The sequence below is a fragment of the Strix aluco genome, chromosome 15 (genome assembly GCF_031877795.1).
Source record: "Strix aluco isolate bStrAlu1 chromosome 15, bStrAlu1.hap1, whole genome shotgun sequence".
Lineage (NCBI taxonomy): Eukaryota > Metazoa > Chordata > Aves > Strigiformes > Strigidae > Strix > Strix aluco.
Genome location: NC_133945.1, coordinates 13,009,676 through 13,036,818, shown reverse-complemented (window position 1 = coordinate 13,036,818; position 27,143 = coordinate 13,009,676). Strand labels below are relative to the sequence as shown.

Here is a 27,143-nt window from a genome sequence, read left to right as displayed (position 1 = left end):
TGCCTTCCTGGTGTTCATAAATAATACATTTGATTAGGAGAACTGAATTTAAAAAATGCTGCTCCATATTTAATATTATTGGCTTAATTTTTCCTGTCTCATACTTTATCCATTTTCTATTTTGACAACATAAAACATTAATCATTTTCGTATGAGAAAATTTGAGACATTTAAAACATTATTTCATTTTCATTAAAAAATGTATAGGCTCATAAAAATGTGGTGCTGGACTCTAGCTAATGGAGGGAACCTGACACTCTGCTAAGGATTTTTCTGATTTGCAGATATTTTTTTGATTATTTGCCAAAACCAATATACTGGATACAATATATTTGAAAAATAATTACTTTCTTAACATTGTAGTGAGTATTTATTTGTACAAAACAGCTTTCAATGAATCAACTTCTTGGGTCAGTGCAGAAAACTTATGGATTTTGGGAAGATACATGGTCCATCTGCCGTTAGAAGAAATTCTGAAAATTAGTCTCAGTGAAGTAAGTAACAAATTGTGGTTGGATATATCGTCAAGTGATGTCACTTACAAACAATATGAACACAAATGTAAACTTAAACACGAAAAAGAAGTTTCTATGTTTTAATTATTTAAATATAAAGTGAATCCAAATCCATGGTCAACCAAATATTCTTTTGGTTTTGGAATTTGAAAGTGCCTATGATTAATATGTAATTATTTATCTGTAACAGACTTCTGTGACTTGTACCGAAAGATGGGGACCAATGATAGGAGACCCTTAAATAATTTGACAGTTTGACAGAGAATCATTCACTCAGCTTTACCTTCAGAGATACTGTATTAACCAAATCCATCTTCTCCCTTTCTCTATAACGTGGAGTCAATTAATTTAGTGTCAAACATATTTTATTGGATGTAATTTTTTCACAATCCTGACACATTATTTTGTTTGTAATGGTCAGATAAGACTATTCGTTAGCTATGACAACGCAACAAAGCAGTTGGACACAGTGTATGATATCACACCAGAGCTTGCACAAGCTTTCCTGGAAAGAATAAAGTCATCAGGATTTGATATGAGAAACACTTCAACTATCTACAGGCAAGACTGCTTTTCTTTTTTGTTTACGGCTGCATATGGAGAGAACGAATAAGTAAAGAGAAAAGAGAGGAGCAATAAGTAGCTGATGAAATTGTTGATGTGGCATAGCTTTTTCCTTCCAGCAGAAAAATCTAGGCTGAAATCCAACCCTAGTTAGCAACAGTGAAGAATTGCTACTTTATGAATTTCTGGAGGTGTGCCTAATTAGCTAATGCTTTGTCTCCTGCTTTGCAGTGAGTTGTTGTCTGTAATACTAGTAGGAGGACTACAGCAGTATCTGGGGGATCCAGTCAAGGCTCTGTTACATTGTGCAGTACAGTGAGAAAATAAATTGGGATAGCAGGACATGAGTTGACTGTTTGAATCACAAAAGATGGAGGTATTTTGTGGAAATCATGTTACAGTTAGGATTGAAGGAGGAAATCTTAGCTCAAGCTGGCCAGGACTGCAAGTGTTTTTTAATTGGCATGGGTGTCACCAAAGAGGTCACGAAGTGAAGAGGTATAAAGCCCACCCTGCTGTCCTCTTTACGTCCTGTGGGGTAGAGATGAGCCACATTTAAAATGCATGTGACTGTTATGTGGGTAAGCAGGAAACTGCATTTTTAGGGCTGTCAAATCAGCACTGAACTTACTTTAATAAAAAACAAAATAAACTGCTCCTACTTATAAATATGCAGTGAGCTACCTGCAAGAAAGTGCTGTACTCCACATTTCCATTTACACTGTCATATAAATGGATGTATTTAGTCCCAAGACACCACTGTCTGAAGTTATTTGTAGTCTCCTTGGGGGATACCTTGGAGTTTTAAACTAATGGAGAATATGCTTTATGGCTTCAGAGCTCCTGTCATTATTGCAATATAACTCACCAACTTCCATGAAGTATTGCTGATTGTCAGAGATGTAAGCGAGAGAAGAGTTGTGCCCACACTCTAAATTTCAACGTCAGAAAACTTAAAAATTATTTTACCACTCATGAGAGGTGCCACATTCTCACAGATGAGAGAAATGTCATGCTCCATAATCTTTAATATATTCCATTTTTACAACGCACTCATTTTATATTACTCATTTTAACCATTCTGATGATTTAAATGCACTTTTAAGAAGTAGTATTATTCATTGCTGCTAATCTCAAAGGAGACGAAGAGCTCTTGGTGGCTGTGCAATAATGCATCAGAAGGTAATTATTTGTTATAAAAATGCATTTATAGATGTTTCTTTGATTTGTATGTTAGTTTGATGATGTCCCATGAATTCAGATGGGCTGCTGAAGCAGTATTCTGTTATATTGCTAAGCAGGTGGTTGTTGAGGGACTAGAGGAACTAAAAGCTAAACCTTTCTGCGCTGCAGAGTTTTACTGAGTTTGTGATAGTAGTGCAGCTGTTTATTTAGTTCACATCTGGACATTATTGCCTAGACTCTGCTTATGCCTGCGTCACTGAATTGCTAAAAACCAGAGACTGTAGCAGGAAAGCTTGGCTTTGTAGGTTCTTGTCCTGTGTGAATTATGAAAGCAAAGGCTAGTTGTCGACAGTGACAGGGGATTGTTTCAGGCTTCCTACCAATGAATTCATCACCATCACAAGTGATTAAAGTCCAGAGAGAGGGATGCACACTTCAGACCTCCTTTGCAGGGCTGCAGGTAATGGCAGTAAATAAGCACCAGGCCCAGGTCAGAAGGACACTTTGAGCAGACGCTTACCCTTGGTGATATGATGACCACTCTCCACCAGCTGTGGTTGTGGTTGCGCTTTACAGAGGTTAATGGAAATGCTGAATTTAATATTACAGCACAGGCACTGTGGAGGAAAATGAGCTCCATGTATGGTTCACAACACTGCCTTGCAAACTGCTGTGCTGGCACAACTAAGACAGCGAGCCTCAGTGCGTTTTCTCCTAGCCAGTGTTGAATTGGACAGGTCTCCGTCCATCGGCCAGTCATATGTTTGATGTGAAATACACCAACCAGGCTTTGTTTAAATCTGAAATGATAAAGAGACTATGCAGTGCTCTAGCTGCTGCTCTGACACATGCATGAGTTATGTTGCATGTGAAATCCAAGCAGGGTTTAGAGTTCAAAACATCCAATCAATCCAGATAAGAACTCAGCAAGCCACTTCTAGAGACTTATTGAGCCCTCTGTCCTTTTCAAAGCAGAGATTATACTGCAAGTTTTGCCAAGGGACATGGAGTCCTTAGCTGGGAAAATCCAGCCACAAACAAATAGAACCAGGAAAGTTAAATTTTTGACAGCACAAGCAATCTGGGTAGAATTCAGCTGAATACAGAGAGCAGTGCATATGTCACATATTCCAGTTTCAGGCCATGTAGAGTTTTAAAGATTGCAGTTTAAGGCACTAGTGACAAACAGAAATGATTGAAGTTTTGAGCACAAGTAGGGTATTCCATGCTTTATTTCGGTTTTCTGAGAATTACACCTTTTATGTCAGAAGTTAGCTAATGTATTTTCTTCTATATAGGCTAGGTTTATTGGTCTGCTTTTATGATGACATGGAACAGATGGATGCTGCTGTGGCTCGGGCTTTACTTCATCAAATGATTAAATGCAATCAGTTGAGAGGTTTCCAGGCTGAGGTTCAGAAGGTGGGTGCAATGCTCATTCTTCTTGCCTAACCTAATCCTGAAAACAGAGGAGGAGGGACTTTCTTCTTGAATTTGGAAAGAAAAGAGTGAAAATGACTGGGATCTAAGAAATAAGTGGAAATAGTTCTCTATCATAAAATGTAAAGAATAAAAGCCCATTTTTGTTTTTTTTACAGTGCTTATTCTTTTATCATTGTTTCCTCCCATTCCATGTTCCTTTGACCAACTGTGGTTCTATTTTTCAATTTTTATGAAGTGTGTGGTCACTAAATGGTTGCCAATGCCTATTCCAGAAACTCCAGTTATTTTGTGTGATAATGAATATTGGTTCTTGGCAGATTTTTATTTCCCATCTGCGTTTCTATTTACTTTAGCTCAAATCTCAGCTCCTGAACATTGCCATGCAAAACCAGACATTGAATGATATCCTTGGATCTCTGTCAGATGCCGTGGTTGGACTAACTTCAAGTCAACTGGAATCTTTGTCACCTGAAGCGGTGCATAACGCTATTGCAACATTAAACCAAGTCTCTGGGTGGGCAAAAAGCCAAGTTATGATTTTATCCAGTAAATACCTCTCTTATGAAAAGGTACCTCTGATAACAGCTTCCCTACCTTCTATTTTTAAAAGTGAAATGGCTTTTTCTCAATGATAACTGTAGATTTTGAAAAGTTTAGTACAAAGACAACTTTTTAGTACTGTTAGTGGTATGAAAATTTTGTTTAAAACAAATAAAAACATCCAAGACTGTAAAACAAATAAAAACATCCAAGACTGTACCTCCCAAAGCAATTCTTTAGTAACAGAGAGAATGACTATTTGCGTTTGGCAGTTGTATATATTATTTTGTCTGTATTACTGCCTTAAGCAGAATTTGCATGATCAGAGATCCCAGACTATATATTCAAATATACTGTAATGGAAGGAATCAGGGTCCTCTCTGAAGTTTCAAAAAAAGGAGCCTCTGAGAAAACTGTCGCATTTGTTCCCTGGACAGTCTTGTCAGAATTGAAAGAAATCTAAGAAAAGTGCATCCCCAGGCAAGAAATGTATGAAGTATTCAACAATAATAGTTTTGATTTATTTATTAACTTTTGCTTTTAAATACATCTGCTGTTCACAAGCCAGAAAACTTTCTTTTTGTTTGTGCTGTTATCTCTGCAGGTTTTATCATTTTATAATGTTAGTCAAATGGGTGCATTGGTAACTGGTATTAGCACCCAGTCGTTCTACAGCATGAACCCAAAGGAGCTTTCTCAGATTATTCGAGGCACAACATCACAATACTTATCTGACTTATCACCTGCACAACAGCAAGGGATCCTCAGAAAGGTGATTATAAACTCAAGTGTGTAGCAGGTTCTCTCTGTACAAGAGCACAATAACCAGATATGCAGAGCGTGATTTACAATGTTGTCACCAAGATTTGTGTTTTACCTCAATGGTTAATATTTCCAGTGTTTTTTCTGAACACCAAGTATATTTTGAAGGCTGTCTCTTGCTTAGTCCTGTGGCATTTTTAATACTGGCATGTTTTCCCTTTATCCTCTTAAGAGAAATATTACACAGAACAGAAAGAAGGGCAAATCCTGTAAATCTAAGCATCAGTTCTGAAATGCCATGTATTTATCTGTTCCTCTTTTTAGATAGCTGCATCTGGAGATTTTTCTTCATCAGTCAAAGATATACAAGGAGCTTTCTTTAAGGAAATATCTCTTTCTGATTTATGGAAGCAGACTGGATATAATTCTTCAATGATGAAAGGAAAAGAACTAAGAAGAAGCCAGGTAAAAATTATTATATAGTTCCCATTCCACTACAGTTTAGTATGATGGGAGAATAGGAAGTGCTCTAATATATATGTGTTCAAGGAACATAGGTAAAAGGAAAGAACTGCCCCAAATATATCTTGACATAAACAACCAGAGGTCACTTAGAGCCTAGGCAACATTATGAGACAGTGTTACAGAAAGGGAAGCATTAATATGCTGAATTTAAAAGTCTTCAAGATTCTGCCACATAAATTTTCTCTTTCCAGTACTGTATACTAGACTTTTGCACATACAGTCAGCCCTTTGGCTCTGTCTAGAGAGATGCAAGGTTGGACCAGATGATCTCCAGAGGTCCCTTCAAACCTAAATTATTCTATGATTGTGTGCCGTCACTGTGTTTAACATCATTTCATAGTGCCAGTCAGTGATGTCTTCTGAAGAAGAAATTCAGCACTGGATGCCAACCTTTTGGTTGGCCAAGCTGGACCGTAGAAATGCCTTTAGAGTACATAAGAGAGTTAAGCATACAAAAATCTTGCGGCTGTTATTGCATCTTGCAACTGAATTACTTAAGGTTAACTTTAAATATGGTGGGTTTTATTTCAGGCTTTGTATCTGTATGAATTACTGTCTAAGAAAAACTATCCTGTTGACCTTCTAAGGTATGGATAATAGTCTCTCTTGAAATGGGGTTTAAGTCTAGTTTTGTGATGAGAGTGACTGAGATAAGCATAAACACTATGTGGTTATTTTTTACCATCTTATGTTTATTCATTCCTTGGTACCACAGGATAATTCACCTTCCTCATTAAAAAGGGTCTCCAAATCCAAAATCTGTATGAAAGTATTGCAGAGGTTTTGGTATTTTAAGGCTCAGTCAATATTTTTCAATTTGATTACATTTTTACTTTCAATAGTCTTTCAATTAAAAGAAATGGGGAAGAGAGGTGGTGAAGAAACTGTATCTTAGGACATGGTTGTGGGGAGTAAGGACTAGATCCTGCTTGAATATTCAAAAGATTGAACTCTGCTTTTCCTATCAGCACAGGACAGCTTGTGAAAGGAGTAACTTGTCAACTCGTTGAAAGTATGGGCACAGACTTTTTTTTAAACAATTTTAAATTCTTTGAAAACAATCTTCATCTGCTTTCTCCGTATCAGGTAAAAGTAAAAAAAGACTTTGTGTACATAAACATACTACCCAATATCCAAACTGTAGGTAAATTAGAATTTGGTTAATTCTATTTTAATTTTTTTCAAAATCTTGTATGTGTGAACTTGTCTTCATGTTTCATTGAAGTCTTTTATGTGTGAATTTGTCTGTTATCATACTTTATTTTGACAATTTCGTTTGTCACAAGTCACAAGCAAGAAATTTCTACAGTCCTTCTGACTTGCTAATTCATGAGTAATCTGTTTGGAAATATACATAAGTTTGAAAATATACAAATGCTCTCATGCATCCAAATATAGGATGTTTCATCGCTGATGTCTACAAAAAGAAAACTCTAAACTGCTTGCAAAAAGCCAAAGAAAAATACCCTCTGAAGTTAACATGCAGAGGTTTATATAGATAGAGATAGAGATTTATAAGCTATAATAAGTAAACCATACTTTCATTCTTCCTCAAAATTTCCATATGCCTAAGATCTTGAATTTTTGTTGCTTTTAGGTTAATTGTTTGGCTTGGAAGTTTTGGAAAGTCTCCAGTGTATCTATTCCTCCCTTTCTCTTACTGGTGCTTCCGTAAGTTACATCTTACTACATCTTAAGTTACTGCATTTGTAGCAGTACACTCAGAGTAGTGCTTCTGAGCACTTTTTGATAATCTCTTCAGTCCTAAGATAACTGATGATTCAAACAAATGGTAATTTATAAAAAGTGGTCACTGACTAGCCAAAATCTGTGTCAAGTGAAAGTTGGTAATACTTGGTGTCTTGTAGTATAGCCCATTTTTGTCACAATTGTGGATTGCTTTGCATCCTTGAAATCAGTCCCCCTTGAAGTGCCCTGTGTGCAGACTGAATCATGGTGCAGTGGTGTGGCAACGATGAAAAAGCTTGTAATGTTGCTGCTTATACTGTTGCTGATGTCTGCTAAAATAAAGGGGTTAATTCATTAAAACATTTCAGTGTGTTTAAAGACATTTTTGTAAGCTAGCAAAACTGCATTATGTAAATAGCCAAGTAATATTCAGTGACAGCTGTTTTTGCTTAGGAAAAAAATAATAATTGTACCTTGATAGGAACTCCTGAATTGTACAACTTGTTAATTCCCCTTTTTCTTCATTTCTTTCTTCCTACATGTTTAAAGGGATAAAAAAGTGAATGAGAACTATTATTTTCTTGGAATATTTTTAATTGAAAAAAAGTAAGAAAATAGAAGGATTCTGTTTGAAAAGGCATGACTCTGTTTAAAAATAATAAAATAATAGTAGAAAGACTTTAATGCAAGGTTTTCTACAAACTGCAGCAAGTTATTTGGCTAACAATTGCATGTTGCTTGTTCAGGACCATCAGAAGTCACTGGTGCTCTTGCCTACAAACCCTGGTAAGGCTGGGCTTGAGCAGCTTTGAGATACGACTTTATTTGCAAAGGCTGCCTGTCACTCTGGGTGGAGAAGAGCATCATTTTGTTTAATTTGGCAGGCTTTCTTGGACTTTGATAAAAAGGAAACCTACTCTAAAACTACTTGTTGTCCTTAACCCACCTACCACATCTTCATGCATCAGAGATTTATTTCTAATAGAAAGGAGAAAGAGGAAAAGTTTCTGAACTGTAGACAGTCTTGTTTCATGTGGTGTTAAAGCATCTCAGAGCACTTTCATCCACTTGCAGCTATTTATAACCCTTAGCCATTTTTTGACATGAGGTTCATGTGCTGATGAACTGGAAGAAGATGTAAGTTAAAGTAAGGTGTGGATTAATTACAGCTTTTCTGGCCTGGCTGGTTTATAATTTTTCAAGTCCAGACTTGTCTCTAAATTTTTCTGTCATCACAGATTTTATGGGTGTTGTTATGGGTGTGTAAAGGTCAGGTTTACGTGAATTTTGAATTCTTTCTGCAGGATTGAGTACTTGGAGTATGTTTCAGGCCCTCTGTGTGTCTCTTTCATTGAAAGTTTGGGGAAGACTGAGATGGATCTTTTGAATCCAAGCCTTCACAAAAAGAATGCTGTCCTGCAAAAAGTACAGGAGTGCTTGGTAGGTATGGCTAGGAGGGGTCAGCAGTGGAGAGTGAACTGCAAAATAAGTAATCTCTAATTAGCCACTGTCAATTCCAAACTAAGTGAGAGCGGTTGATGAGTTTTCTCTCCCTTTATTGTCATGTAGTGCTTCACAAAGTTGTCCTGCCTAGTTGTACTCTCCAGTCTGCATGCACACGCTCGTGGTCTCCTGTATACAGACAGCCACCTGAGACACAGGCTGTCCTGCTCTGTGTTTGTGCGGTGAAACCAGAGCTGATGGACTCTGAGAGGCCAAAAGGCAGTAACACTGCATGCTCATTTCTTCACCATCACAAGCAAGAGCAGCTTAGACTATCGCCTGGCTCAGAGAAGCTCTTAGTGCCAAGGTCCCCACAACCTGCTGTAGCTGAGCTGCTTTGAGCAGTGGGGGTGGACCTCCAGAGATCCCCTCCAAACTCAGCCGTTCTGTGGTTCTGTTGGCACATGTTACTGTACTGCATTTCATATAGTAATGTCAGTCACCTTCTACGTAAGCTGTTGACTTATCCATCTTTATTCTCACATTTTTTTCGTGTACTCTTTCAATTTTATTGTTCCCTGCTTAAGGAAACCTTTTTATAGTTTCCTTAAAAATTTTCCTTGAATCCATGCCTGTTACAAAGTGTTCTCATGAAATGTCATTGCTGACTACAGCAAACTGTCCGGGACAGCCTGGAGCTGACCTGTTTGCACCTGGAGCTGTTCCCCCTTGCTCCAAGTGGTGCTGGTCCTGTAGAGCTGTGTGTGGCACAGGAAGCTCCATGGGCGAGGTGGTGGGATCAGGAGGTTTTTGTGACTTGTGCTGACTGGGAGCTGTGGCAATCACCACTTTTTAGGGGAAACTAGTTCTTTGATGTAGCTGTGAGTATTCATGTCCTTATACGTTCTAACCAATCATATAGTCCCTAGTGTTTTGGCAGCTGCTTGAGAAACCCGTCAGAGCTAAGCCTTGTGACACCAAGAGCTTGTGGCCCCTTTGCTACAGGGGCCACGTGACAGCTCTGCTGCCAGGCAGAACTGTACCACCCCTGCAGGTGTTGGGTGGTCACCTGGATGTAGAGATCGTGGCAGAATTAATTATTTTTATGTGTGCTTCAATATAGAATAAAGGATACACTGAAAGCTCTGACAAGTGCTTATTAAGTATCACCAGTTGCATTGGTAAAAGCAAAAAGTATAAAGTAGTCTCAGCAGAAATTATAGATTAAGTTGCCAGTGCAAACTGTTGTATCTTTGTTCCTTAAAGGGTCACAGAGTTTAAATGTGTCGTGATGCAGTTGAGTGATACAGGGCAAGAGCCAAGATTAGCTCTGCCAACAAGGTAAATGCTTCTTGTTTCAGAACGGCTCCGTGGCTGATGAATATGATGTTGACCTACTTGGAAATCTAATCTGCCACTTACCTCCAGCCTTTCTACATGGCAGAATGTCCCTGAAGGCAATGGCTACAGCCCTTCATCAATTCAAACTCTGCCAACAGCTCAGCCACGAGCAGAAGACTGAAATTAAATACAAACTCCTTGAGTTATATGGGTAAAGTATTAGATATACCACCTTGCTTATGCCGATGGTTAAGCCATGCAAATACCAACCATTTGTTTTGCCCAGATAGAACTGCAATGAAAACAGCACAAAGCAACTTCTATCACTGGCCAAGCTTGGGGTCTCTGTCCACTAGAATGATGTTTCTGTTCTTGTGTGTAACGTGATAACTGTGGAACAAAATACAACCCCAGGAACACCCTGCATGACTTGAGTCCCAGAGGAAAAAGAGAGAAAGTGTAATGGTTGAGGAGGGGCAGGCAAACGGACTCTGTGGCACGGCAAGAGAAAGGGCATTACAGGCAAAAAATGGCGCAGGAATGCAAAGAATGGGAAAATGGAATTGTGATACTCTGTGTTGGTCTGAGAAGAGAAATAAAGAAGACTGCAAGCACCTGTGGCAATGGGAGAGAGCTAGAGAAGAAGCAGAGGGATATAAAGTTCAACCAACTGAAGTAACAAAGCAGATAGTGTGTTAGATGTCATTAATGACTCAGATTAGGAGGCTGATTGGAACCACACTGCTGTATCAGTCATGCAAAAAACAAAGCCATCCTCTCTCTGGCAAGAATATACTGTTTCTCTCTTGCATTGTCTCTTAGAAGTATCTTACATTTGAAACAGAAGACTGAATGCATAGTTTCTAACCATCCCTTCAGCCCTGAAGTCTGTCACTTGATCCACCTAATCATTTCAGTTGCTCATTCAGCTTCCTCCTAGTCAGCATTTTTCTGGTAATGGAATAGCTGTATTTTCCACCAGATCCCATCCCTGCATTAATCTTGATACAGATCCTTTTCATTGAATCATGACACACTGTGCTAAATAATATTTCATTTTATTTTATTTAGAAAATATTTGTCTAGTCAAACATCCTAATAGTGGAGCAGCAAACCAAATAACAGTTTTCTGTGAAAATATGTGCTAGTAATAGATTTGTTACTACTATCTTCTTCAGGCTCTTTCAGACTAAAAATTATTTATCCAAGTGCTTTCTTGAGTCAATCACCAAGTGGGTTGGCTAACATATGTCAGATTTGTATCAAACAGACCAAATCTGCATAGTGCTAAGTTACATACATTTTGAAACACCCAGCGCCACTCAGAACTGAACCTGAACTTAATTTTTAAGACCTGAAATTCCCACAAATAATTTAGCATATTATTTCAAGGGATACGGTACCTATCATAGAATTGATCTCTCATACAGAAATGGCATAGGTGTCATTAGATGTGGCTCTCCCAGGTGTTAGATCTGCCTTCTGTAACTCTTGACATTGCATATGAATGAAATAGCAGACAAAAATACAGAGCTAATAAAGTGTGGATTTAAATCTTCTGTTCCATCACCTGTGTTTCATGTTTCTCTCCCTTAGTTTTAAAAAGGCAGCATTGGCAGCAGACTGGTGCCACACTGAGTTACTTTCCCAAGTTGTTTAGTGAACTCAATCGTTTCAGAATGAGAAGGAAACTCCACTTCTCCCATGTGTGATGGACCCGTTTTTCAGAAACATTGAGCACCCATAGCTCTTGCTGGCATCACAGAAAACTACAGTTGCCCAACAGCAGTGAAAAATGGCCACTGTAAACCTGCAAAAGTTAAATATTTGAATAAAGGATATATATTTTTTTAATTTATAAGCAAGTACTGATAAGTATTGCTTGCTTGAAGTATTATCCACATTGGTCCTTAGGATAAGATTCTTGAAAAAATGACAGTTTCAATTTTAGTTATGAGGTTTCTACTTCTCTTTTGATACCATTTTGTGGATTACTATTGCAGTATGAACCTGATAGAAAATGGTAAAATTTCTTTTAAAAAAAGAATTATTTCTTCTTGCTTGAACACTGTAATGCTAAGAATACTATGACTATTGAGAGAGAGAGAGATATCCGTTACCACAATATTTGAAGGCTTTCTCTGAATATATTGAGAATTCCACTAATGCCCTGTATATCACAGAGAGATGAGAAAATGCAATCTGATGTTAATAAGCATAAATCATCACATTGGCATAGGAGTATCTGTATTTCCTATATGATACAGTATAAGAAAAACTGAAATTTTACTATAATTTTGATTGCAAACATTCTTCATTAACATAATTTTCCAAAATATTTCTTCAGCTCCCCAAACAACTGGACAGCTGAAACAATATTAGATGTTGGACCATTCCTAGCTCTGCTGTCAAAAGGGGAATTAAATGTCCTTGCTGAAAAGGTATGCTTTTATTATAATTTTTAAATTTGTAAAAGATAATATTAGATTTTGGATTTGTGAATGTCATATTGCAGTCTAAATTATGTAACCTGAATGCTAAACTAGGTAGATAATTCTCCTGGCAAGGAGCCATGTGTTAATGTTTCACACATTCTCAACTCAATCAAAATTTCTGAGATTTCTTCTTGAATGTGATGATAGTATAAACAATTATTTGCATGTACACAATGATGATTGTACATTGACATGTAGAAAAAAAAGGGTGTGTTTATAGTGATGCAGACTCAAACATTTTTGGTATTTTACACCTTGCAATGTTGTTTTCTCCATTCCCCTGCCTTCCAGCTGTAAACCTTGTTTCTTATCCTGTTAATAATGGGAACATACTGATCAAATTAACATTTACTTATGTGGCCCTTTACCCTAGGGCCGGTGTAGCACACGTAACAATAACTGATAGCCTCAGCATTGCACTTTGTAGTTTCTTTGCCCTCTTTAGTTCTCATAATCTTACAGTTTTTATGTATGGTGGTAAACTATACTGGAATGAGGAATTCATTCCTCAGCAGAAATATGTGAGCACAGTCAGCAACTTTTCCTCAGGAGATAATGCTCATAATTGACCAAATAGAATAGGACTCTTCAACTGAAAGGAAGGTGTCTAGCAGCGTGGAGGAGAGAGGTCTAAAAAGCCTAAAAGAGGTGAACAGGTTAAAGTTATTTCTCATCATTTAATTGGGTCCCTATCCTCAATTCTTATACTTATCTGGCAAATGTAAGACAAACAGAATTAAGTACTTTCTGTATTGCACATACTAAAATGGTGGAACTCATTGCTGCAGAAGGGTCTGGACACAGAGTCCAATCAGGCAGGGCTCAGGTGTTGCCAGAACCTGAGAGGACATGCAAGAGGGGGAGAATCACTCAGAATTTGCTTTGTTTCTAATTTTTTTTTCCTCCTCAAACTTACGCTGTTGACCTTTCAGTAGCAACCAATTTACTCTCCTCTTCTGAAACATCTGCACAAATAGGACAGAGGCTGAGCTATCACTAACTCCTACTTTGCTGAGGTCTGCACAAGTTTTTCTCTGCAAATTGATTTGTTTTAAAAGGGAGAAAGAAATCTTACTTATATTCTTCCTTTCCCTTTGAAGTTCCCTGATACAATTTTACAAATAGCAAAGGCAATTGGACCAATTTCTTCAGCTGAAGAGCTTCTTTCAACTGTATTTGAATCTGTCTCCAATGCCACTGCCAACATTGAATCATCTATCACCAGACCTGGTCAGTATTTCACCTGGTATCTGTACAAAGTGCCAGTGGTGGTGCAGTTCAAACAGACTTTTTGTTTCACCTTGTCATCAAATACATTCTGAGAAACTGGACAATAAGAAGTAGAGCACTGAGTAACTTAAAAGAGGTTCAGACTTTTAGCAAAAATAGTGAGTCTTCGTTCTGTTGCCTGTAGTTGTCTCATGCATTGGCTGATTGCTGAAACAATTTCATTACAGGATGGTTCGGCATCTCCCAGAATGTTCCTCAGTGCCCAAAGGAAAAAGATGAAAGATTTGTATTAGAGGGGTTTGTTTATTTTTACTTTCCTTTGTAATCTAAGTGCAAATCCTTGAATTAAAAAGCAGTGAAGGTGGCAAGTTACTTTTGTGCCAGAAGGTTGCACATAGTTAATCCTTTGCCAGACAAGAGCGTATGTTGACTCGGCTGTTGTTGAATCTGACATGGGTGGCACTGTGTTTTGTCTCTCCAAATGGACAAAGTTTGTTATAATCTAAAAGGTATTTTAATTAGCAACCAAACTAATTTATTAGAATCTCTGGTCACAAATGGATCATTTTCTCTGTATAAGGTACATACTTTAACTATATTCTATTATTATAACTGTATCCTTTCTCGTAGTTGAAATTCACCCAGGCAGAATTTTTAAGCTATGCCATCCTGTGCCATGGAAAACAACCCTGCTGTGGGGGAGGCTTTTGAAAGCACTAATGGGAATTTGGATCCCAACAATTTCAAGGAGTTTGGTACTGTCTGCCTTTATGTCTTTGAAAATCTCCCATTTGGTTCTCTGCCTAACAAAATACAGGTCCAAGCTCTCAGCAAGCCCTGAGGCACCATGGAAATCCATCTGCTTGTATAACAGCAACTCTGAATGATGACTGTGTGTCTCTGGGAATGAATTTGCTCCTGATGGTGCTGTATTCATGTACAGAGACAGACAGAGGGTGTTCCACAGAGTTGTATTTTTGTATAGCCTGAAAAAAAAACATGACCTCTGTTGATCAGAGGAGTCATTACACAATTATCATGCTCTAAAAAAGCAGGATCAAGCTGGTGGAATAGCAGAGTATTAGTCCATCTGTATGCATGACATTCATTCTTCCTTAAACAAGTAAACCATCAGATCATAAATCATGTTTCTTTAGACATGGGCCACAGGACTGGACTGGCATCCAGCATCGGGTATTTCAGTATGCTTGTGTCCTTACATGTGCTTTTTTAGGCCTCTGGGTAGCAACAATGTGAATCATAGAATCATATCATAGAATGGTTTGGGTTGGAAGGGACCTTAAAGATCATCTAGTTCCAACCCCCTGCCATGGGCAGGGACACCTTCCACTAGACCAGGTTGCTCAAAGCCCCATCCACCTGGCCTTGAACACTGCCAGGGAGGGGGCAGCCACAGCTTCTCTGGGCAACCTGTGCCAGTGTCTCACCACCCTCACAGTAAAGAATTTCTTCCTTATATCTAAGCTAAATCTGCCCTCTTTCAGTTTAAAACCAATACCCCTCGTCCTGTCACTACACTCCCTGATCAAGAGTCCCTCCCCAGCTTTCCTCTAGGCTCCCATTAAGTACTGGAAGGCCCCTATAAGGTTTCCGTGGAGTCTTCTCCAGGCTGCACACCCCCAACTCTCTCAGTCTGTCCTCATAAGGGAGGTGCTCCAGCCCCCTGATCATCTTCATGGCCTCTTCTGGACCTGCTTGAGCAGGTCCTGTCTTTCTTATGCTGGGGTCCTCAGAGCTGGACACAACACTGCAGATGGGGTCTCACAAGAGTGGAGTAGAGGACAAGAATCCCCTCCTTCCACCTGATGGTCATGCTTCTCTTGATGCAGCCCAGGACACAGTTGGCTTTCTGGGCTGCAAACACATTGCTGGCTCAGAGTCAGTTTTCCATCCAGTAATACCCCCAAGTCCTTCTCCTTGGGGCTGCTCTCAATCCCCTCTTTACCCAGCCTGTATTTGTGCTTGGGATTGCCCTGACCCATGGGCAGGACCTTGCACTTGGCCTTGTTGAACTTCATGAGGTTTGCACTTCTCCAGCCTGTCCAGGTCCCTCTGGATGGCACATCCTCCCCTCCAGCGTGTCGGCCACACCACACAGCTTGGTGTCGTTGGTGAACTTGCTGAGGGTGCCTCGATCCCACTGTCCATGGCACCAACAAAGATGTTAAACAGCGCCGGTCCCAACACCGACCCCTGAGGATGCCACTTGTCACTGCTCTCCACTTGGACATCGAGCTGTTGACCACAACTCTTTGAGTGTGACCACCCAGCCAATCCCTTACCCTCCGAGTGGTCCATCCATCAAATCCCTGTCTCTCCAGTTTAGAGACAGGGATGTTGTGTGGGACAGTGTCAGATGCTTTGCACAAGTCCAGGTAGATAACGTCAGTTCCTCTTCCCTTATCCACCAGCGCTGTAACCCCATTGTAGAAGGCCACCAAATTTGTCAGGAACGATTTGCCCTTAGTGAAGACATGTTGGCTGTCACCAGTCACCTCCTTATTTTCCATGTGCCTTAGCGTAGTTTCCAGGAGGATCCACTCCATGATCTTGCTGAGCACAGAGGTGAGACTGTAGTTTCCCAGGTCGTCTTTTTTTCCCTTTTTAAAAATGGGTGTTATGTTTCCCCTTTTCCAGTTAGTGGGAACTTCACCAGACTGCCACGACTTGTCAAATATGATGGATAGTGGCTTAGTCACTTCATCCACCCGTTCCCTCAGGACCCGTGGATGCATCTCATCAGTCCCATGGACTTGTGCACCTTCAGGTTCCTTAGATGGTCTCCAACCCAAAGACTTCTCTAATCAGGCTAACTCATGGCCAGTGCAGTTACAGAGCTGTCACATCTGCATTGCAAGACCAATATAAACCTGCCAGTGAATCTAATGACCTTTGTCAAAAGATAACTTGGCTCCAAGGCTATGGAGGCTTTTCATTCTTTACTTGGGGTACACAAGCTCAGCTGGAGGGGAGAGTCTGGGAGATGAAAAATTGAAGGATTGTTTGTGCTAGTCTAAGAAATACTTCTGCAGTCCAAGTGTGGTATTGAAGTTCTGTTACCAAACATAATCTTACCAATTCCACACAACTCACACGGTGATTGCAGTAAGGAATGGAGTTTTATGGCTGATTTGCAAATCACTAGAAAATTGGGTATTATGAAAATGGCTCTAAATAACACTGATGCTCTTCATGCTACCAGCCTGCTATTCTACATTTCCCCCTGTCCAGTTGTGAACTAATATTAATAACAGTAACAGTTACCAGTGACAGAATTCTTACATTTATGTCTACATTAAGATAAAGACAAAGGTGGTGCTTAAGGCAAAATGGAACATATGAGACAAAATTCAGGAATCGTCCAAGATGCTACCAGAAAGCAGTGGCAGTGCTGGAAAAAGAATTCAAGTTGCTTACTTTAAGCACTGAGATGTTATAATTTATTATATATATAATATGTTCTTCATCAAACTAAATGTGATTATATAGCAAAAGGAAGAGTGAAGTAGCATCAGATACAGGAAGCAAAGCCAGGAGTCTAATTAGTATTTCCCTCTGTAATCACGCCAATGTAGCTGGTGTGTTACAAATAATGAAATGAATGTTTTTTCCAAGAACACAAAATATTAGGTTTTCATGACTTGGGGAAGGGAACTACATTGTGTCTGGATGGGTAGTATTTACATGATAAAAGCTGACCTTTTGCAGCAGGGGAAAGTGAAACAATGCAGCTTCACAAGAGGGCGGTGAAAAGGGAGAGCAGAACATCAGCTGGTACAGTGGAAGCTGAACAACATTTTCGTTTGCTCAACAGATTCAATCTTTTCAGTGTTCTACCCACTACTGCAGCTTCCTTTGATGCAAATAAATCCCTCCTCTGCCTCCTTTCAAAGTACAAATCTACTTTGTACATCCTCGCTTTAATTTATTTATCTGGGGGAGCTTAGCTCAGGCACAGCATCTGTGAAGTTCTTGCTTTTTACTGGTAATGACCGTATCTGAAGACATGTAGGGATTATTTGGTTTAGATAATTATTTAATACGGTTTTCCTAAATTAGTGACAGAAGAGAGAGCAGTAAGCAACCACATTAGGATTCTAATTTCTGCTTTCCATCAATATTAGAGGTAGATTATGCCAACAAAGACCAGGATTTGTTAAAACACACAGTGGAAACTGTTTTGTTTGATCATGCATAGGGCCAGAACCTCACCATAAATAAGATTTTTAAATGGAGTTTGTCTGCCCAAACAGTTCTGTTGTAAGCGAACAGCCCTCTCTGGATCCTGACATTTTAACAACATGCTTGACATAAAGAACAAGCACCGTGTTTCTCTGACACATCCAGCTTCTGTCTTCACCTTGTTTAAATGTCAGGCAAGTCTTACAAGACATACATCTTTGTCAGGCTATTTCAGAGTAAAAGGACCTCTCATGTCTGTTACTTTCCTGTTGAGCTAGATTCACATATGTGCTATTGGAACGTGGAGAAGTTTATTCAGCTGCAACATTTTTTTGTGAGCAATGACATAGCTGTATGGAGACTTCCACTGAGGCCATCCCAAAGATTTGCATTTCATTCTTACTCAAACAAGGCTCACAGCAAATGGTGGTTTTACCTCAGAATAAGCCCTTGCCTGGGTTTTGGTGCCTTTAGGGAATTAGACTTGAAAGAATCTTGCAAGATATTGGTTACTCTTACTGCACACATCCAGATTTTAGTTTTATTGTGGCATCCTATATTGAAACTGTTCTGAAATACATGTCTGCTCCTATTTTCTTTCCCAGCATGCGCTGCCTTTGGAGGACAAAGAATATACCATTTCTTGCAAGTTAGGCAAGTTCTAGTTTTATATACAGGATGTTAACAATGTAAATATTTAAAGAAATTATTTCATTGCAAGATAATTAATTTGTCAGTATGACATCAGCTGCAGTTAATTCATAGTCTGTCACCCTCTTTAATCTCTATATTGCTTTGTTTTCTCTTTTCAGTCTCCTTGAAGAAAACTCTTGCTATTTGACTTTTTTTCCAGATTGCCTGGGAACCAGAGCTCCTTCTTCAGATGAAATTATTAAATTAGCAGAAGCAAATGTCTTTTGGTCAGTTCAGGAACTGAAATGCATGGACACAGGGACTTTTGACAAAAATGTGGAACTTCTTGGGACTGTCTCAGGTTTTAACAGCTCCCAGCTTATTGTCTTGAAGGAAAAAGCCAAGCAGGTAACTATTCTGTCTGTGAAAGAAAATTAAATCCATAATTTGATTTGCTGCTATTGAAGTATGCACTTCTAAAATAACCGTGCTATGGCAATGTCACTACTACTGCAAGAATATCTATTGTTTATTGGGAAAATAATGTGAGATGGTGATAGAAGACTATTGCTCTTGCAGGAGTCAACAGGCAAGTGGTTCTGAGTTATTGGCAGCTGAAAAAAAAGACTACTTTTACTTTTGAATTGTTTTCCAGTTGCTTGCATCTCACTTTTCTTTCAGAAATGGAAAATCAGAAAGCAGTACTATAGGCTGTTGATTGGCCTGCTGAGAATTAAGCGCTGCATGTTAAACTGTCTACATCAATGTTAAATATAGTTTACAGTGGTGTAAAACCAAACTGACTGAAAGAGGCTCTTATTAGCTGAATAAAGTTTGTTCTCCCACCTTTTTGTCACAGACAGGGACAAACCCATCAGTAGGAAATTTTAGGGAGGAGAAAACTCCACATGCATTTAGTCTGTATTTACTAGGATGTTACTGGTGAGTGCAAGTTAGGGAAACACAGCAGAAAGAAGACCTCTGTCTTTGCCAGGCTGTAGATTCATGGAGAGGAACAGAGCTGCAGTCTCAGCTCTTGTCACCACTCCTGCAGCACTGCTGTCACCTCTTTCTTTCAGAGTGCAGCAATGCAGCTCCTCTTGAGCTCCTCAGAGAGGTCTCTGCCCTGTGCTCAGCCCGTACCTGATGCCCGTGCTGCAGCAGCAGTGCAGGATCCTGGGACTAAAGCTTCTCCCCATCTGGCACTGCAGCACAGGATCTGTGCCAGAGTACGCAGGGCAGAGTGCAGTGCTGGGTGCAGTTCACACACTGTGTCTGGGGCAGAGCATCAGCAGGGTGTTAGAGCATCAGCAGTGCATTGGCCAGCTGTGGGCTGGAAGTCAGAACTCGCTCCATCCTTGTTGCTGGTGTTGCAGTCCTCCCTGGGGGTGACCTCCTTTTGCTGCTTTGTGGTTGCCTGCACTGCCAAGGAACAGGTAGTGTCCCAAACATACTTTTGTTTCAGCAGGAAAAAGCCTTAGGGTGCAATAAGACAAATTGTTTTGGTTGCAGAAAACCCAGAGGTGAAGAAGCTACCATCCCCAGCCTATCTTCAGCTTCCTGTCACCAGCATCTGCTGGAGGTTGTCTGCTCTCTGCTTCTATCTCTGCATGGCTAGCTACTTTGTAATCCCGTTCTGACAAAATGATCCAATGTTTTAAAAGTCCTTTTTAGGCTCCGTCATTCTGACAGAATGAGGTTAGGAAGCATCTATGAGTGCAGTTGGCTGCAAGTAGTACAAGTGCAGATGCCTGGAGATCTGAGGGCTGTGACTTCTGGAGGAAAGCTGGAGCAGGGGGCAAGGTGGGCCTGGGCAGCATCTCCCTAAACCAGCAGCTGCAGCCAAAGTAGTGGAGCTGACCATGACTTTTGGGTAGATAAGCCCAACAGTGCAGTTTTTAGCAGTGAAGCTCAGCTTTTAAACCCCTGAACTGCAGGTGCTCAAAGAGAAGTGGCATTAACCAGATTTTCGAAAGCAGATGGTGACTCTCTGCAATTCTGCCTCTGTTGCCTTGCTGCAGTAGGACAACAGCCCACTGCATCAAATGCTTTCTTCCCAAGACAGCTTCCCTCTGTCTGCACAGAGACATGTGAGTAGGAAAAAGGAAAAAAAATATAATTCTAGAAGAAAATAAAAACAGTGCTCATCTGAGATAGTGGGAACTGAAATATTTTACAGCAGTGCAACATAATGGTATACTTACAGAGTGATATCTGTGTAGAGAAATTGCCAACAAGGTTAATACACTTACATCCCAGCTATATTCAATTCAAAGATACACAGATTTGTAGTGCACTGAATGAAACTATAGTCTGTCTGTGTGAGTGTTTGTAAGACAGATTGCTGCTAGACAAAGACAGACTTCCTATATATCTGCAATATGCAGCATGGTGTTAATACTGAAGGTGAAGCACGAGAAATCAGAGAGTACAGGCAAAGCTCTTTGAAATTATGTGCATAAGATGCTGTTATGTTATTAACTAAAGGGCATCTTTGACTAAAGGTTTGATTAAGACAGCTTTAATTTCTCCTAAATTGATTGATTTCCCCTAAAAGAAACTGCATACTACTCACAGTCCCAAACTAATTCAGAAAGTCTAGTTATCAGATTGTGTCTTAATGAAAGTAAGAAGCTTAGCTCACTTGTAAGTGGAAGGTCTCCAAGCTTTGTGATAGTAACAGATGTATGGATCTGTAGTCTCTAGGTGACTGAGGACAAAAGAGTGTTTCAGTTTCATGTGTTGTGTTATTTATAGCGTTATGTCTGAGATTTCATCCAGCACTGTCAGATAACACTATTTATGAAATACTTCAAATTCTGTAGTTTATGACCTAGATCAGGAAATAGACACATGACATTTTTAACTGCATGGGTTTCATGTATCTCTTAAGCTAGAGAATTAAGAGCTTTAAAATTGGGCTAATGGTTTTTACTATCTGTTTTCTTTGGAAAAGATTGACATTTCCCAGGCTTAGACCCTTTTTCTGTTTTTTTTATGACATCATAAAACCAACATAAAAGATCGGTGGAAACTCAGTCAGGAGGTGCAGGTCCAGCAAAGTATCTCTTAAACAAATCCTTAACCCGAGGGTCATAGTTGAGAAGAGCACCTCGGCAGTCCTGAGGCTGCCCTGTCTTGGATATGCACGTTGGTATGAACAGCAGATGGTCTGCAACTCTGCGTAAGGAGTATCTTATTCTAGAGATCTAGCCCTTTTTTTAAATTTTATGCAGGTTGTACAGCTTCATATGTATCTGGATGTACAAACACAATTTAGTAGGCACCTGCAGAGATATTCCTTCTGCAAGTCCTTACTAGCTTTGACCTTTCTGATTTTTTGAACAAGTGTTAAATTGTAGATATCCTGAAAATGGAATAAATATTTCCATGAATCAGACAGCATGATTGGTAAACTTAGCCCAGGACCAGGCTTTTAGTTTTATTTTTCTGTGTGAAGTTAGCAGCACAATCGTGTACCAGAAAACTGTCATGTATTGACTGACATAAAGCAAAGTTGCTAAACTATATGAGAATTTTAAAGGGAGTGCTTTTTTTTTTTTTAAATGTATGCTTATCTTGTTCAAGTCAATTCCTCCAGCCAAAGCCCAGTGTCTTTCTTCTGTAAAGACAGTTGACCACATCCTGAGAGATACTGACCACTCATTACTGTCTTCTATCATTTTCAACTAAATGTAATTGACAGTTCTAGCCTCTGAAAATTCAGCTTTTGATGGACTTTCATTATTCCTTATTTAGGCAGACCTTTTCCTGAAATCAAAATTTTCTTAGGGCTGCTCTGTGGCAGCTTTTGAATCACTGTAACTATATCACAGATGAAGTTAAGAGCAGTGGAACTTGACAGTTTAAATACATTGGTACTGTTTTAGAAGAACCCCTGCTTATTTCTTTGTCTTTACAGAGCTTTACAGATTTAACTGTATCTGTACGAACACTTTTTTTTTTTTAAAAATATTGTATGCACACAAACTAGAAATCTGAACTTTAGGAATTGGCTATTTGACTGTATTACCCAATTCTCTACTTTTGATTTCTGCTTTCCTTGTCAATGACTGAGCAAGAATGACTGGTCACAAAAGCAATTTAAAGTCACTCCACTGGAGCAATTGCAGCTGCTGTAGAAGCCTGGGTAGTCCAGGTGCTGCTTTTGTGGTAGCTGTGTAACAGTGTGGATCTCACACAGACTTGCATTTTTATTGTGTTCAGTGGTACTTGCTCCTACAGCAGCACTTCCAGCAGTCCCTGCGCTGACTTATCAACAAGCTCAAGCTGTACAAATTGCAGCGTTTTTAGATAAACTAATCATTATTAGTGTAGAACCTTGAAAACCTTCACAATACCTAAGCTCTGCCTTTTGTGTGCAAAGAGGCATACTTCAGCTATGGGAACTTTTAAAACCAAGGGTTTTGAGAATGGTGCATATAGAGGAAGATTTGTAATGATCCAACAGACATTAATGAATCTCTTCTAAAGGTTTGGGGATCGCTGCCAGACTGGAAGAGTTATCATATTGTTTCCCTGGGCCGCACTGCTCTGGCACTCACTGAACATGAAATCAAAGAGCTGGATTTGCATTCTGTCGACACCATTTCTGTACTTAGTCAGCAAACAGAATGGACTTTTACCCAGGTAAGTATGTTTTTGCATGTGCTCCTAGTGAAAGGCTCGGGATTCACACCGTTTGGGACTGAAGTCCTGGAATCACCTAGGAAACATATAGAGCAATCCATACTCCCTGCTGCTTTTCTGCAGCTGTGACCCCAGTGAAAGTGGGCAGGTAGGTCAGTGCTGATGTCTGGCTGGCTGCTGGCTTCCCTGTGAGATGGCCAAGAGGACATCAATCACTGTTAATTGTGGTGGTGACGAGTGTGTTCTTTAGCACTTGCCCACTAAGTAGTAGACAGAGGTCAGCAGCTCTTCTCACGCTGGCCCCAAAACAGACACTGCTGCTAGGAGGTATTAGCCCTTCCTAACTAAGAGTAATCACTGAAGAGGTAGTGTGCCCCCCAACCCCAGCATCCATTGCCCTAGAAGTCTAAGTTATTAGCAGATATGCTCCTCTCTTCTTCCTTTCCTTGAATAATTTCTAGTTGTGTCAATGGGACTTTCATAATAAGAGTTCAGAGCTTTTATTTGTATGCAACTGAGAGCATATTTCTGACTGTGACCCATACCATCAGGGCACCTCGGCTGCACAGGTGGTGACATGGTGGCAGCCAGCTTTGGCAGAACATCACAAATCTCTTTAATAGATTCTTGTTCTGAAGAGCACCATCAGAAGGAAGCACTTGGAAGAATTTCATACAATACTAGTTGGCTTTTGAGATTTCCTGCTGTTGGTAAGAATAGCTAGTTAAAAGAGATTTATCCTGCCTAACTTCAATTGTCTAAAAGTTAGGCAGCCAATTTGAGCTAGTCATTTGAGGCTCAGCATAGTGGATAGATTAGGAAATCTTGGAAGATGCTTGTTTCTTTCACTGACTTTGTAGGAAGCCTTGGTGGCAGGCTTAAGCTAGACACACAGTTTTTAAATTATTAGTTTAGAATGAACACCATCCTAAATGACTTAGGCTTGCAAAGGCATTTTGACACCAATATCCCATTCACATCTGAAAATTAATCCTAAACACAGGTCACCACCTATATATGATACTTAAATAAGACAAGACAACCTGAGTATTAGAAAAACTAAAAATTTCATATTGATCCCCTTGAGTAATTTGTCTTCTAGCAATTTCATTGAATTGGGCAGTTCTGCTAGGCAGTTCAACGCCTGTTTCTTCTGGTGAAGTGTTTCCCTGTGACGCAGCAGAAGAAGCACAGAGTGTTTTCAAGTCACTAGCACTTGGGAAGTGGTTGTGTAACAGTGCCCTTTTTAAGTGTCACGTATAGGCGGTGACAGTGCTCCTCCTGAAGGCCATGGCAAAACTCCAATTAATTACATTGGGGAGGCTCAGGATTATATGTGGTCCATAGCTTCTCATAAGATTTTGAGATTCTAGTAACAAAATCTTCAATTATATTTATTCTGTTCATGCATAATATCTTACTGCTTTTGTAGGCAAGATCTATTTTGCAAGGTTTTCTAGAAGACTCTGGCCAGACGATCAGTACACTAAAAAGCTTTGATTTAGTTGGATTAGGAGCTATTCTCTGTGCTCTGAACTCCACAGAAATAATGTCCATAAGGACTGCTGAATTCAGGTACTGCATTTAATACTTAATGAAATATTTATTAGTATCTCTATTGATAAAATTTATTGTGCAATTTGTTTTCCTTCAAGATTTCCAGAGCCTAAAGGACACTTTTTTACATTTTAAATGCTTTTAGAAAGGCAATAACTGTTATAGAAGGTGTACACTAGTTGTTTAAAATGTATTCTATTTTAGGTTTCCTCTGCCATTTATATCCCACCATTTAAGTGGTGCATTGTGAAACCCAGGTTTTTGCTCAAAGCATTAAACATTTGTATGCAATTTGTGTACATATATTTTAAATTGAAAATGGGTTTACAGTGTTCTTACAGCAGACTAAGTATATCCTGGGCATATTTAGCATTGCATGTAATTGCAGCATTTAACATTAACCTTGTTGCCTTTTGCAGTGCTGCTGTTGCAAGAATTGGCCTGTTGTTTTGTAGCACCCCTGTTCTGAGACAGTTTAAGAAGATGACAGAATCTGTGTTTGGCACTGCTACCAGCTGGAATGGCTCTATTTTACAGGAGATTGGTACTATAGCAGGTAACAAAATTCAGACTCCAGATGGTGATGGTTCTGAAGCATTGTTATTAAGCATTAAGAGACAGGTTCACGTAGCAGTGCATTTTTCTAGACTGGCAAAAGACATTTGTTCCAGAGAAGAGTCACCTGCAGGGATGGACATCCAGCAGTTTCATTAGCACTAAGGAAAAGTTGTGGTATTGTCCATAAGGTTCTCTGAATCTGCTCAAACCGACCTCGGGGAGCACAGCCTGAAGTTGTTTGGGTCCTGTAGTTTGGAAAGGGTAAATCAAGGAGGGCAAAACCAACCAGGATTTCAGACCCACTCACTATTTGTGAACCATGGTGCTACAAGAGTGGCTGTATGGGGTCAGAGCAGTGCTCTAGCTGACCGAGCATCCTGCCTCCAACAGTGGAAAGAATGGGCTGCCCAGGGAAGAGCGGAAGAGCAGGGTTAGCCTGGAGTGATAACTTCTCCAGAGTGCTCTCACAGGCTCGGAGACTTCCTGACCCAGAGGTCACACAATTTTGTTCATGGATTCTTTTCTCTGTGATCCTTTAACTGCACATTGAACTCTCAGAAATTTTAGCATCCCCAGTGCCTGCAGCAATGATTCCATGCTGTAAGTACCTAATGGGTGAAGAATTAACTCCCATTGCATGCTTGCGCTTCCTAATCTTGCATCAGAAGAGGCTGTGAACAAGCATTCCCTGATAACACTGCTTATGATTTTATTGATTTTTATCATTGTCTCTTTTCCAAAATAAAGTAACTCAGGTAGAGTACATTCCATACCAATGGTTAAGGTCAGATGATTTGTAATGTTGGAATATAATGAAAGAAAGAAAAAAAAAAAACAACAGTATCTCTCTCCATAATGCACTGGAGCAAAGCATTTCTCAGATATTTTGTATAAATGCTTAAAATTTGTATTAGCCTAAAAATAAATCTAACAAAAGGAATATTAACTGAGTTTTGTTCCTATTGGGTTTTTTTTAGGTGGTTTAAATGAGGATGAATTAAAAGCTTTTGATAAAAACTTGATGCCATATTTCCAGCCAATAGCAATAAGATGTATACCTCCTGAAATTTTCCAAGTAAGAGCTTGATTACTAAAGAAGTAACCAAATTTCTATCATTTTTACTCTAGCGTAAACAAACCACAGCACTGATTTATAGTTTGGTTTTGGGTTTCAGCAAGAATTTTTCTATGGTGTGTTAAATGAGAGGCAGTCAAGGATCTGAAACGTTAACTTTCAGCTATATCATCTGTATTTGTGATGGCCATAAAATATGCTAGACAAGCTTTATTTATTCCTCTGAATGTGTCCCAAGGAAAAAGCAAGATCTAGGGACAGAAAGCAGGGAATGGACTCTCTTTCTTCCAACACTGTAGTCAGATCTGAGTTTTCTTCTCTATTTATTAACATTTACAAGGATGCTATCATAGCTACAAATTTCTCTGCTGACTGTGTAAGAGCTTTTTTTATTATCCTAAAATCTGGCAACATTCTCCTGAGTTAGCTCTGAAAAACAGATTGTACAGGCAGATACAGATCGGAAAGGAATTACATCTAATTACAGCAGTTCTGAATGTGGACCAGAAATTAGAACATGGATCTTGAGATCATTTCCCCAGACTTTATTTGACTTAGTGACAAGATTAATATTCTGCTTAGGCTGGTCTCTTTCAGATGCTTGGGCAAGGAATGTACTTATGGACAGATGAACTAAACAGATAGTTAACTGTGTCAGCTTCCATAAAATAGAAAAACTTGAACACTAACTGTTCTTCACAGTACCACAGTTTAGATAAGCCTGAAATGTCCTTA

General features: G+C 39.4%; 1 protein-coding gene across 1 annotated transcript in view; it reads left to right on the top strand.

The window, feature by feature from the left end:
- Nucleotides 1-27,143, top strand: part of OTOA (otoancorin) — a 42,050-nt gene that overhangs the window by 10,797 nt on the left and 4,110 nt on the right. Inside the window, exons 10-27 of the mRNA XM_074840779.1 lie at nt 388-494; nt 937-1,076; nt 3,563-3,686; nt 4,061-4,276; nt 4,852-5,019; nt 5,334-5,474; nt 6,066-6,121; nt 6,503-6,620; nt 7,132-7,205; nt 8,528-8,663; nt 10,028-10,218; nt 12,355-12,448; nt 13,603-13,732; nt 18,789-18,976; nt 23,063-23,218; nt 24,651-24,793; nt 25,195-25,331; nt 26,311-26,408. Of these exons, the coding sequence (XP_074696880.1) occupies nt 388-494; nt 937-1,076; nt 3,563-3,686; nt 4,061-4,276; nt 4,852-5,019; nt 5,334-5,474; nt 6,066-6,121; nt 6,503-6,620; nt 7,132-7,205; nt 8,528-8,663; nt 10,028-10,218; nt 12,355-12,448; nt 13,603-13,732; nt 18,789-18,976; nt 23,063-23,218; nt 24,651-24,793; nt 25,195-25,331; nt 26,311-26,408 (2,417 nt within the window). The remainder of the gene's footprint in view (nt 1-387; nt 495-936; nt 1,077-3,562; nt 3,687-4,060; nt 4,277-4,851; nt 5,020-5,333; nt 5,475-6,065; nt 6,122-6,502; nt 6,621-7,131; nt 7,206-8,527; nt 8,664-10,027; nt 10,219-12,354; nt 12,449-13,602; nt 13,733-18,788; nt 18,977-23,062; nt 23,219-24,650; nt 24,794-25,194; nt 25,332-26,310; nt 26,409-27,143) is intronic.